Consider the following 12563-nt stretch of genomic DNA (forward strand, 5'->3'; position numbering starts at 1 on the left):
AATGTCACTTTCCTTTTTGATTGCTCTTTCTGGCACTCTTTTTCTTTGTTTGCTGTGCTTGCTGTGTTTTTCGTTGTTTTGAATGTTACGCCATCTATGCTGGTGCCATTGTCTGAAGGAAGCCAAACTAAAATAAGTTTTACTCTTACGTACCTGTACACAAGAAGATGTAACAATAAAGTACAACCTTGACCGGCTTGAACTGTAGCAACATTTGCCAATCTACGAGTTCACAATGTGCCACATTGTTAAAGTTATAGTTGAGCGTGTCTTGGGTTTTCATAAAAACGGAACCGTGTTTGACTGAGATAACTTTTTTTTTACATTTCCTGAAAAGTAACACTTTTGACATAAACTGCTTTGACCCGACAGTGACCCGACTCAGTACACCAAAAAATAGTGCTGCAGACGAATATTCTATATTCGAAGGAATATTTGAATATATAAAATAAAAGAATACTCGACTATAACAAATGAAGGTTTGAATAATACAAAAAAGCCTCGGGAGTGACAGCATGTAAACTTAATGAGCAGTTGTTGCGAGATCACAGTTTCCTGCTTCCGCATTATACGACTGAAACAAGGAACCTAACACAACACCACACTCAGAGTCTCAGACAAGCGAGCCATGTATCAGCAGCATGAATGATGGCAGCAGAGGCAGACAGTTCTTCCTCCTCGCAATCTTAGAAGCGCCGTATGGAAGCACTTTGGCTGGTCAGTAAAGAGCAAAGTTTTTAAGAAAATATTGTAGCCTATTGTTCAAGTTTTTGTCAGGGCTCACTCAAATGAATGATTCCAACTTAATGCTGCCTCCATGCCTCATTTTGATAAGGCTGTGTGCGTTATAGGATGGTCTAAAAATCCTGGTCTATTTTTTAAGACAGGTTTGTGTTGAATAAATATATCTACACAGTTGGTTATGTCTCCTGTTGTATTGGTGTAAATATAATGATATGTGAATGGTTCGAACCCACGTGGGTATTTAAAAGGAATATTCGACTGTCATTTTTGGCCAATTTTTGCAGCACTAACACCAATGTATGGTCAATTTATATAGGTTATTTATCCAAGGTGCTTTACAATGATTGTGCATAACATTCACCCATTCATGCATGGATGGCTGGGAAACCATGCAAGGCACCAGCCTGCTTCAGTGTCTTGCTGAAAGACACCGACAGTAACTCTGGGGAGCCTTCCAGGTCCCTGAGCGGCCGCTCTCAACCTCCTGAGCCACAGAACACAGCATCAATATACACATATGTATATAACTATATATCGATGCTGTGTTCTTATAGTGTGGCTCAGCAAGAGGCTAGCTGTCTATGTCTGTGTGTCCAGACTCAATCTCGCAATCTCCCAGGGTTCATGAAGGTATTTCTGTACACAGACAAATGTGTCTGTGGCAAGACCTGGCCTGGTCCGAGGCATAATTGTTTTGATTTTGTTTTTACGCACCATCATAATGCTCTTATTTTGATCATAAGCCCCGTTACTGAATGTCAGTCAGTCTCCCAGGTTTTTTTCAGAATATGTATGACACTGATTAACTATGATGATGACTGGTAGTGGTTCTCAAAGGTTGTATTTTGTGGACAAAAGAATGCAATTTGTACACTCTCAGAGTTGCATGCATGTAATGGTTATTTCTGGCTAGTGTTTGTCAACAAATGTCGATGGCAAAAATAGAATCTTGAGAAAAATGTCCACCACAAGCCACCCCTGCGCAAACCACTTGACCGATCAGCGCCAAACCTTGTAATGCAGGCTTCCAGTAGTAGGCCATATTTCATAATAAAGTAAATGGGGCTGTAATCGTGCCAAGTCCTTGTCTAAATTTGGAGTTATGTCACAGATCTGTCATAGACCACCAGATGCCACACCAGAGTGTGGGTCTCAAAGTGGGGTCTGGGGACCCGCAGTGGTTCTTGAGGGAGTTCCAGGGGTCTCCAGCAAAAATGAGTTAAAACAGCATCCAAATCTGTTTAACTACTTAACCTCATGCCTATATAGCCAATCTACAAGCTTGCAAACATCAAAGCTTGAAATAAATAATATAATATTTCCTTGTATGGGCCTATGGGGGTCCCTGGCACCAAATATCTTCAGGTGGAGATCTGTTGGCAATTACATATTAATTTAGGGGTCCATGGGTATGAAAATGTTTGAGAATCACAGTCATAGCTGACTGGCATGATGAAGACAGATCCATATTGAAGTTGAAGCCACACTATTTCTATTATGAGGGTCCTAAGAGTCATATACTTTTCTTTGCACAGCCTATCAGGTTATTTAAATATACAGTTGAGTTTACACTTTATTACAGCTATACTTACAAAAATAAAGTTATAACCTTCATTACCTAACTTCACGTATGTTACTCATATTATGCAAACCTGTTATGTTACAATAAAGTGGATTCGATTGTGCAAATGTACCAACATAACAATAACATGATACAGTAAAATACTTTGTTTGGTCGTTGCTTAGGACAGTGCAGAGTCTTGAACTCGCCAAAGTTTTACTGCACATACTAAAAACCTCACTAGAATGTAAATACAACTTCGAGTCTTCGACCCTCCCCAATATAAGGATTTTACAGTTTTAAACACCGACTCATCACCACACTGTCTGCACTAAACGTTTACTTTGAGTTATTAACTTCGCGTTTGTTTACAGCGAATATGACAGGATTATACACCCGCGAGCGAAACCTAAATTCAATATTGACACACAGAGAACATGGCAAGATCATTTAGATAAGATAAAGTGTAAAACGGAGCAGCGCCACTCAGCTAAACAGATCAGATCTATCATCTATACAAACTTGTATATCTGCTGAGCTGAGCCACAAGGAAGAAGTTCAGCCCTGTCTTTCGTTTTCTTTTCTTTTATCCCCCTGTTCCCCTCACTGTATATATTTTTTTTCCCTTTTCGCTTCCTATATGATGAATTCCTGTTCTGTTCTTTAACTACATAGAAGTGTCTATTTGTTTGTCTCTAAATGTTTTGATGAATTGAACAATGTGGACCCTGTTGTAAACAAGTGTAAGGCTTAATTGGGTCGTCCACTCACAGTTAACAGTCTTTGTATTGAGTTTGTGCTTGAAATGTACTGTAATTCTGCAAACTGTTAATAAAGATTTCAATCAATCAATCAAAAACCCTTATCTCTGGCCAACAATACTTTGGTGTTAGCCGAACCAAGCTAAATGCTAACTTCACGTCAACAACAAACTAGAAACGTCAACAACAAACTCGAAACTAAAGTTGTCAAATAATCATAGTGGAGTTGAGGTACCATATTAGCCTCAGAAGTAACAGTACAGAAAATTGGAAATATTCCAGTAAAGTAAAATAAATACCTCAAATTTGTACTCGAGTACATGTACTTAGTTACTTTACACCACCGTCAACAACAAACACTTTACAACACTTTCCCAACTGAGCCATTAAGCTACAACTGTGTAATAACTGACGAGCTATGACGGACACATTTCAACATAAAACATAAACACAGGACAACATACAAACATGGTGTTGTGTGTGTGTGTGTGTGTGTGTGTGTGTGTGTGTGTGTGTGTGTGTGTGTGTATAGTGTGCTGCTGACCTCCCGGTCTTTGAGCCCCAGCAGCAGCACCTCCTCCATCAGGGTGAGGCGGGTCTCCTTGCTGTCCCCCTTGTCGTCGTCGTCCAGCCCGGCCTCGTCGCCTCCGGCCCGCGGCTCGTAGAAGTCCTCGTCCCCGGAACCCCTGTCCTTGTCGGCGGCGGCGGCGTTACGCGAGGCCTCGGTCCGCCTCTGCACCAGGCCCGAGCTCCGCTGTGTCAACGCAGACGAAGACATGGTGGCTGGCTGGCTGGCTGCTGCTGCTAACGCTGCTAAGCTAACACCAAAAGCCCCGACCGAACCGACGACGAGCTAAAAGGCTGATCCTACAGGAGTACACGCCGGATCCGTGACCCAGACCCCCCGGCAGAGTGCTGCTGCTTCTCCCCCCCTGGATGACAACGACTACAACATGGATGTCTTTACATTAGACGATAATAACACAGCTCTGCTGCTGCCGACTGTCTGCCTGGATGTTATGTCCAATATGGCGTCCTGTGTGTGTGATGACGACATAGGTGGATGTGGCACTGAGGAGGAACTCAACACACTCACTCAGCACACCGAGTCCTCCAGGTGACTGTGTGTGTGTGTGTGTGTGTGTGTTTGTGTGTGTGTGTGTGTGTGTGTGTGTGTGTACGCGCGCGTGCACGCGCGCTTAATAAACGATCTGTCACACGTAATAAACGATCTGTCACTGTATGACACTGTTATAACTTCTTGATATGCTGCGTGCGGTGTGTGTGTGTGTGTGTGTGTGTGTGTGTGTGTGTGAGAGAGAGAGAGAGAAATAAACTGTGTGCATATAGGAAAGTAACTTAAGTAACACAAAAGTAAAGTACTTTCACATGAGTAATACATATTAGTTACTACTTTACAAAAGTAACTCATTACTATTTTTCATGAGCCTTGGGTGGTACTGTGGGCTTGAGTGTTTATATTCATTCCGTATGTTGTGGATGAGGACTTTAGCAGAAAAGGGGAAAAAATGTTGAAAATGTTGAAAATGCAAAGTAATAAAGTTGCTTTTCTCAGGGAGTAATATGTAAATATGTTACTTTTTAAACAAAACAAGTAATATATTGCTGTTTTTGAGTAACTTCTTGCCTAACACTGAATGCACATATAACATAGCAGGGGTGATACCCCTGATAACACTGCTACCCCCGCCGCCCTCTCTGTTTCACACAAATTCACACACACACAGTCACACCCCTCGCTCAACAGGTATGGGGGGTGGTACAGGGATCCGAAATGGAATTTCCGTGTCTTAAATCTCTCTCACCTTTCTCTCCCCACATGGGAATTTCATGCTATCTCAATATCACAACCAGTCCCCCTCACCCTCATTGTTCTCTATCGCCCCCCAGGAACGAACACCTCTCAGGGCAGCTGAAAGGAAGTGGCACAAGACAAAGCTACCAGATGATCTCTTCCACTTTCACTCACTCCTCTCTGCCTTCTCCCTCTCACTAACCACTGCTAAAACCTCCTTCTACCACACCAAAATCCAAACCTGCACTTCTAACCCAAGGAAACTCTTCTCTTTCTCCTCCCTCCTTAAACCCCCTCTCCCCACTCTGACTCAACCCTCATCCCTTTGCCACCTACTTCAAAAAGAAGGTTGATGATTAGCTCCTTTACCCCCCTCCCCCATAAAGAAGCACTCGACTCAACCAATGCTAACCATAACATACCATGCATGTCCTCCTTCTCTCCTCTATCCCCAGACGAGGTCCTGAAACTATAGTCACATCCACTAGACCTACCACCTGTCCTCTCGACCCCGTCCCGTCTCCAATCTTCCAGACCATCGCACCTGACCTGCTCCCCTTCATCACCTCTATCATCAACACCTCAGTAACCTCAGGCTGCGTCCCATCTGCCTTCAAGTCAGCCAGGGTATCACCACTCCTCAAAAAACCAACTCTTGACCCCTCAGATGTCAAGAATTGCAGACAGTCAGCTCTTGTTCAAAACACACATCACAGCTGTCACTCGATCCTGTAGGTTTACACTCTATAACATATGACGAATTAGACCGTTCCTCACCCAGGAGTCAGCCCAGCTCCTAATCCAGACAACAGTCTTGTCAAAACTTGACTATTGTAACTCCCTCCTTACTGGCCTACAGGCATGTGCACTTAAGATGGCATTCAAAGCAACCAAAGGCATGGCTCCCCCATATCTCACAAGTATGATCGTACCCTACATACCCTCCCGCACACTCAGATCAGCCAACGCAGGGAAGCTGGAGGTACCTTCACTAAAAACGCCGGGACAACGCTCCACACGTCCCAAACCCTACTCCCTTCTGGCTCCAAAACTATGGAATGCACTTCCCATCACAGTCAGAACTGCAGCCTCACTCCCAATCTTCCGCCGTAGTCTGAAAACCCACCTCTTCAGACTCCACCATGGGCTGGCCCGTAGCACTTGCCCTAGCCTAGCCCCTTAGATAGCACTTTATGTAGACTTGATAGTATTTTAATCTAGAATTGCATTTCATGTAGTCATAGCACTTTATATTGTATAATAGTATAGTATGTATAGTTTACATAGATACTCCACTGTTACGTTCTTAGTTTATGATTCATGATAACTACTTTTTATATATGTGATGTATGCCATGCTTTTGTTATTGCTTAATGTAAATCGCTCTGGATTAAGAGCATCTGCTAAATGCCTAAATTGTAAATTTAGAAGACATTTTTAGAATCTGATCTCAGGTCAGAATGCGTTAAGGAACCACCATTCTTCTGTGCGTTAGAATCTGATCTCAGGTCAGAATGGGTTAACATGTGGTCCATCGTGCTCCTCTAACCTGACCATTATATTATGCAATGTACGGTAGACTTGACTAGGAATTAAGATTTCACCCAACAGTTAGTTCACTGGGCTATCCCTTTCTGCTGGGATATCCTGGATGAGTGGGTGGCTTCGGGATTATGCTAATCTTACGAGGACTACGAGTGGGCTTAACTCCTGATCCCCAGATTACGTCCCTTCAGTCCCTTCTCAAAATTTCATGACAAGATGTCCAAGCCGTAGGGTGCCTCCATGCAGCATTGCCGACGCAACACAAAGTAACACATCAATTAGCAAAAGCTGGTTTATCTATTGCAATATGTAGCTATAGTGTTCGAAATATAACATTTTCAATAGCTACATATCGATAGGACTATACTGAATATTTTCATCGATTTTCATACTCATTTCCTTCCCATAGTATCGATACCATTAATATCATGCTCTCTTGTCTCTTATTAAATTAACTTTATTAGAAAGATAAGTTACTTTTAAAGGCCTGATATAAAGTGATACTTCTTGAATCGTCCTGCAACGAAAACAACGCACCCACAGCCTTTAAATAATTAAAAAGAATGTAGTATCGAAAGTTGTATAGAATATTAATATTTATCAAGTTTAGTTTTTTTTTTCATCAAAGTTAGAAATCCCATTATTGTTACTGAAGCAGAATTACATGGACATACATATTAAATGGGCAGGGTCGGGCAATAACTGACTACACTTTCTGTGAGCTTAATTGCCAGACAGGAAGAAATACAGGCAAATTCTAATCATTGGCTGCTGAAGCTGTTAGAAAGCATTGGTCCTTTTGGGTCACAGAGCTCAGAATAGACGCAGCGGTCCCCAAACCTTTTTGGCCGTGCACCCCCGGTTACCAGTCCTGGCCTATAGCTGACGCACCCCCTTAACGCTCAGTCTCGTATTTGGCCAAAAATGATAATTTTTTAAAATATGATTATGGCAAATAATGACAGAATGTCACTGCACTGAGAGACATGCAGCTGCTGTATACTCTATACATCTCCTTACAACATTGTTTTAAGACAGCTGGTGGATGGTAATGAAGCTCCACCCACACGGCAGAATGGGTGCAAGCGCTTCCGGGAATCTGGCCGACCAGCTGACTAAAAACCAGGAAGAGACGCCTGCCACGAGCGGCTTTTGGCCGCACATGGAATCGCAAGTGTGCTTATACACCCTGTCCCCCCCCACTGTAGAGCGTGTGCACATCTTGTTACCGGGGCGGACTGGGGTTTTTTCCCCAAATCACTGAATGCTCCTTTAAAGAGAGAGAGCATTTGTGAAGCTCATTCTTGGTGACCACATCCATTGTTTTAATGGATTTACAATTGTTTTGCAATCTAAGAGAACATTCATTACAAAACATGCCATGCAACTTGTATTCAGTAATACATACACTACATCTCAATGTGAGTATAGAGCAATCTTTTATTCCAAAGTTGTCATGACAAATCTACAAATCTGCGATTTTAAACATTGTTGACGCCATCTGATGCATTTAGATGCTCATACAATGTGCAGTATAACAGATTAAGCATAGAACAGTATCAGTATTCTACATCAGTAGTGCAGTGAAAATATATATTTATATATATATATATATATATATATATAATATATATATCAAGATTCATAAAAAAACAAAAAGTGACTATTTTATCGAACACCAGTAGCAAACAACAGTACATCTTTGCCTCCCTATTTTCAGTGGGCCTAAAAGCTTAAGGCAGACAAGACGGCGTTAGTTTAGCATGTTTTATACTTCGTCGCGCGGCGGTATTGCATCGCAGCGCCGGCGATGTGTCGCAAGCTTGTATATTGGCTATTCCACAACGGCTCATGGTGCCGCCGTACGCCGTTGCATAAATTAAAAAAGTTAGGCAGCAGTAAGGTTGGTCCACTTAAAAAGAAACGCTCTCACATATGCTTTACATTAAGTGCATAAAGTGTCTGTGTCACAAGAACACATCATTGGTTTCACTGAGAGTGCGAGAAGACATTTTGAAACATGGTGATATAATCTACAGTACACATCACAAACTCCTCCTAATTCAGGCACTGTAACCATCAGTAGTAAATGTGGGGAGGTTGGTTTCGAGATCAAAACAGCCCGTTTCCTAAACCACAGGGTTCAAGACACTGCTTATTAACACGTATGAAACAGCTTATCAAATCATCTTTTTTACGGGCATACTGTATTCATCATTTGATAAATGAAATCTGAGATATACAAGATAAACACAACTCAAGCCAGCTGAGACTATACTCATTCTTACTTAACCAATACTGCATTCTGATTCTGTAAGTATACTGTAGCATTCAGGTTGACTTTTAAAACATTTAAACATTTAAACCAAAATTAGATTCCACCCGAACACAGTAGCCTATATAGCATCACTTCCATATGCTAGATCCTATTAGTTATTTACAGTGTAACGTTTTGTTCATTTGTGAATAATAACCATTAAAATATCATTAGTAATTATCCCCCTAAAACAAAAAAACATTGTGGATGTAACAATCATAAACCATCCAATCTTCTGCACCACGTAAAAAGGATACATTTATCAAAATAACGTCCATATTAAAATAGCCTGGAATCTTAAGAGCGCAAGAATAATTGCTTACCCGTAGCTTTTGAAATATGCAGACCATGTATGCTTTACAATGTAAAGTTTACATGAACATAGCATCTTTATAAAGGTTCTCTATAAGCGTGTGTCTTTTCAAACTCCTGTATTAACCACTGAAACCCTGCATTGACCGGAGGCCCCCAGGGGTCTATACGAGGCCCCCCTCCTTCTTTCCCCTCCACATCAAAAATCGCTAGTGAAAGTAGCTGAGCGACAAACATCCGTCGAAGCAAGCTCACAACGGTGTGAGCTCGTTTCGACGGATGTTTGCTCCAGTCCAGAAGAGGGACGCTAAAGTTCTTATGGTTGGGATTATAGAAATAAAGGTAATGGGTCGGTCGCACACACCAGACATTTGTATTCTTCCATGATGGATCAATGACAGAGGTTTCGGCTATCCAGCCTAGCCTTCATCAGTGATGAAGGCTGGATAGCGGAAACGTCTGTTGCAAGAATACAAATGAAAATGCAGTCTTGGTGTGTGCGACCCATTACCTTTATTTCTATAATGTGATTTTAACGGGCAACGCACCATAAGTCAGAGTGCGGTGGCCACAACAAAAGTTATCCACGGTTAAGATTATCCACACCAAGTACTATTAACTACAGTTGTGAACAATATCGTTAGTGCCTTGTGTGGACGGCCCCCTAATTATTCATTGTTTTCTGAACTACTACTACTATGGATGGAATGGTATCCACTGAGAGAAACCTCACTGACTTGTAGCAGCGCTAACACATTTTGACAAATTCTGCAAAGAGATTAGATAACACATAGAAGTCTATCATTTTGATCACTTGAAAACCCTGTCAACTTAAGTGTGATTATTGTTGTGGCCAGCAGATGGCTCTGCAATTTTTCTTTCCAATTATGTGTCTTGGACAGTCTCTCTTTAAATCAAGCTGTATCTAAGCTCTCCCTCTCTTAACCTCGCCTCACCAGGCTTTCCACCGCCTCGGAGGAAAGCCTGGTCTCCGTTTCAAAAGTCCGTATGGATGATGTGGTTACGTCATGTTGTAGTATTGTTTTGTAGTCGCCAGACAGGATGAACGGGCGGCGACAACTTCCTTTTCCCTCTCAATAAAAGCTCTCGCTTACGAGAGCTTTTATTGCTTTTAATCAAACAGGAAGCAACAAACAGCTTCCTGTTTGTTGTAGGCAAACCATTGCCTACAACATGACGTAAGCATCCGCACCAGCCAGGATCATATACCGAAATGAAATGGTGCCCAGGCTATCCCTCTCTAGAGGGAAAAAGAGAAGTCTTTGAATTAAAAAAATATATACTGACAAAGTGAGTATCATTCTGATGGAAATGCCAAGATCCTAAATGATATCCCACCTGGCTGAACATTCAGCGATAAATAAAAAATACAATAATAAATACGATTTTATATATATATATATATATTCTCTTTTCCTTTTTTTGTCTTCTTCAGGAGTCAGGACAGATCCCTGGGAGACCGCGGTCAACAAAGTATGCAGGGTTTAAGTCCATACTATAGCTTCCCTTTTACAAACCTGCAATTTGCTCTAATGGCTCTTTTTTAGTTGCATATTAGCTTTGCTGTTGTTGCATATTATTTGGTCATTAAGAAGAGGAGGGGAAATGGCTTTGTTTCCTGATAGAAACACGCAGATATCATACATAGATTAGGGGGGGAGGAGTCCTTTACACAGTTCATAGCAAAGGTTTTGAAGAGATTCAGTGTTTCTCATCTTAGGTGCTATTCTAAAAGAATGTCATCTCACTTCTGTCCATTCAACAATGCCAACATATAGATTGTTACCATGGCATCACCCTCTCCTTTAGTGGTCCCACAGTGCATCCATACACAGTGTTTAATGTTGATCTAATCGAATGCTCTCGGAAAGAGTCTCAAAGCTCGGAAAATTAAAAAAAAATCTCCCTTTTATGTACACGGCTGCACTTTGTGCATGTGAAAGACTCTTATTTGCATATTCCCTGGGGCACAAGCGGTATAGCTTTAGCCATCGGTTCTAAGGCAGTATAATTCTTACGTTTGGGTCACTAGGAAAAAATTAAAATAAAATGAAGAGACTTTGAAACGACCCAATGGTAGACTGTTGAGTGTTGGTCTATTAGACCACTGGTTCTCAATGTGGGGGGGGCTCTCCAGCAAAATGACAAACAGTTAAAAACATGTAAGCTCCATTTATTTCTTTCGCCTGTAAAATTTGCCTCGTTTTGACGCGGTGTGAGCTTGTAGATGTTTCTTTGTTGTCGTTGAAAAATCGTGACAAATCATCTCGTATGGGTGCCTGGCACAAAACCCCCGTCAATTGAAGGGGTCCTTAACATGAAAATGTCTGAGGAACCACTCTCGTCAGACGATGGATTCGGGATCGTCCTCTATGTCGGCGAGGTTCCCCGACGCCATGAGGCTCTGCAGCACGCTGGTGGGAATGGCCGGCTTGTAGGACCAGTTGTGTCTCAGCGTGGTGAAGGGGAAGGACGACGACAGGCGTACGGAGGACCCGCCGCCGCCCGTCTGGGGCCCCGTCGACGACGTGCCCGTCCGGGCCCTGATGGATCTCTGCTGCTGGTTGGAGGAGGAGGAGGAGTAGGAGGAGCCGCCGTGGCGCTCCAGCCGCCGCTGCAGCTCGCGCACCTCGCCCTGCAGCTCCGACACCTTGCTGAGGACGGTGACGGCGCCGCCGCCGAAGATCTGCACCTCCTGGATCCAGCGGAGGTAGCGCTGCATCCAGACCCGCACCGACGGGCCGTCCAGGCAGGGCAGGATCAGGCCGTGGTGGTCCGGGGGCTTGCGCTGCCACGTCTCGTAGAAGTCCCGGGTGGCGGAGGAGGGGTGCGGCGTCTCCGGGGACAGCATCCAGCGGCTGATCCGCTTGACGCGCAGCATCTTCTTGAGGCTGTCGGCTTCGTCTTTGAAGAAGCCTTTCTTCGGCGGAGTCTTGCAGGCGGTGGGCAAGGACAGCTGCCTCTGGTGCTGCATGTCATTTCGTGATGCAAAGGACACATGTTGTCATGTTTTGGCAATGGCGACTATGAAATGGAAACCTTCAGGATTTGTTATCGTTTCTGTTGGGCAGAAACCTCTTTTTGCATTTATTTAGTTTTTCTTGCAAAAATAATACCCTATTTGATCATTGAATGTCACAGAAACGCATCAAAGGCAGCAGATCTACAAACTCGAATTTGAATCCTGAAGTGTAATCGTTTTGGACATGAGGTTTCCACCAGACAGAGATGATATATACTGTAAGTCTATCCTAGAAGACAAGAAGCTGGCAATATCCTTCTTAAATAAAGAATGCAAACATCTTAGTGAATTACTACTAGTGCAACTGATGGTGGACACCTGGCCAATGGCATACTTTACATTCAGCAATATTAACAGCAAGCAATATATCAATTTATCAGTTAATTTAATTAAATAATCGGATATACGACACAATATAACCAGGCAAATTTTTTATGTCTTCAGAAAAGGATTGGTAAGGTGCT

At 42.7% G+C, this 12563-nt stretch overlaps 3 protein-coding genes across 3 annotated transcripts in view; 1 reads left to right on the plus strand and 2 right to left on the minus strand.

The window, feature by feature from the left end:
- golph3a (golgi phosphoprotein 3a) overlaps positions 1-4127 on the minus strand; it is an 18456-nt gene extending 14329 nt beyond the window's left edge. The window contains exon 1 of the mRNA XM_080765432.1: positions 3611-4127. Coding sequence (XP_080621558.1) covers positions 3611-3844 — 234 coding nt within the window. The 5' untranslated portion in view covers positions 3845-4127. The remainder of the gene's footprint in view (positions 1-3610) is intronic.
- LOC308316713 (uncharacterized protein) lies at positions 4020-9301 on the plus strand (the record flags this gene model as incomplete). The annotated part of the gene is made up of 2 exons (XM_080765433.1): positions 4020-4183; positions 5338-9301. The coding sequence occupies 2 exons, from the start codon at positions 4020-4022 to the stop codon at positions 5615-5617; spliced, it is 444 nt and encodes a 147-aa protein (XP_080621559.1). The 3' UTR covers positions 5618-9301.
- The window catches only part of mtmr12 (myotubularin related protein 12), a 23766-nt gene continuing 19037 nt past the window's right edge, over positions 7835-12563 (minus strand). The window contains exon 16 of the mRNA XM_080765431.1: positions 7835-12045. Coding sequence (XP_080621557.1) covers positions 11422-12045 — 624 coding nt within the window. The 3' untranslated portion in view covers positions 7835-11421. The remainder of the gene's footprint in view (positions 12046-12563) is intronic.

This window comes from Protomyctophum bolini (genome assembly GCF_963924005.1).
Source record: "Protomyctophum bolini genome assembly, chromosome: 6".
NCBI classification, from domain to species: Eukaryota; Metazoa; Chordata; class Actinopteri; order Myctophiformes; family Myctophidae; genus Protomyctophum; species Protomyctophum bolini.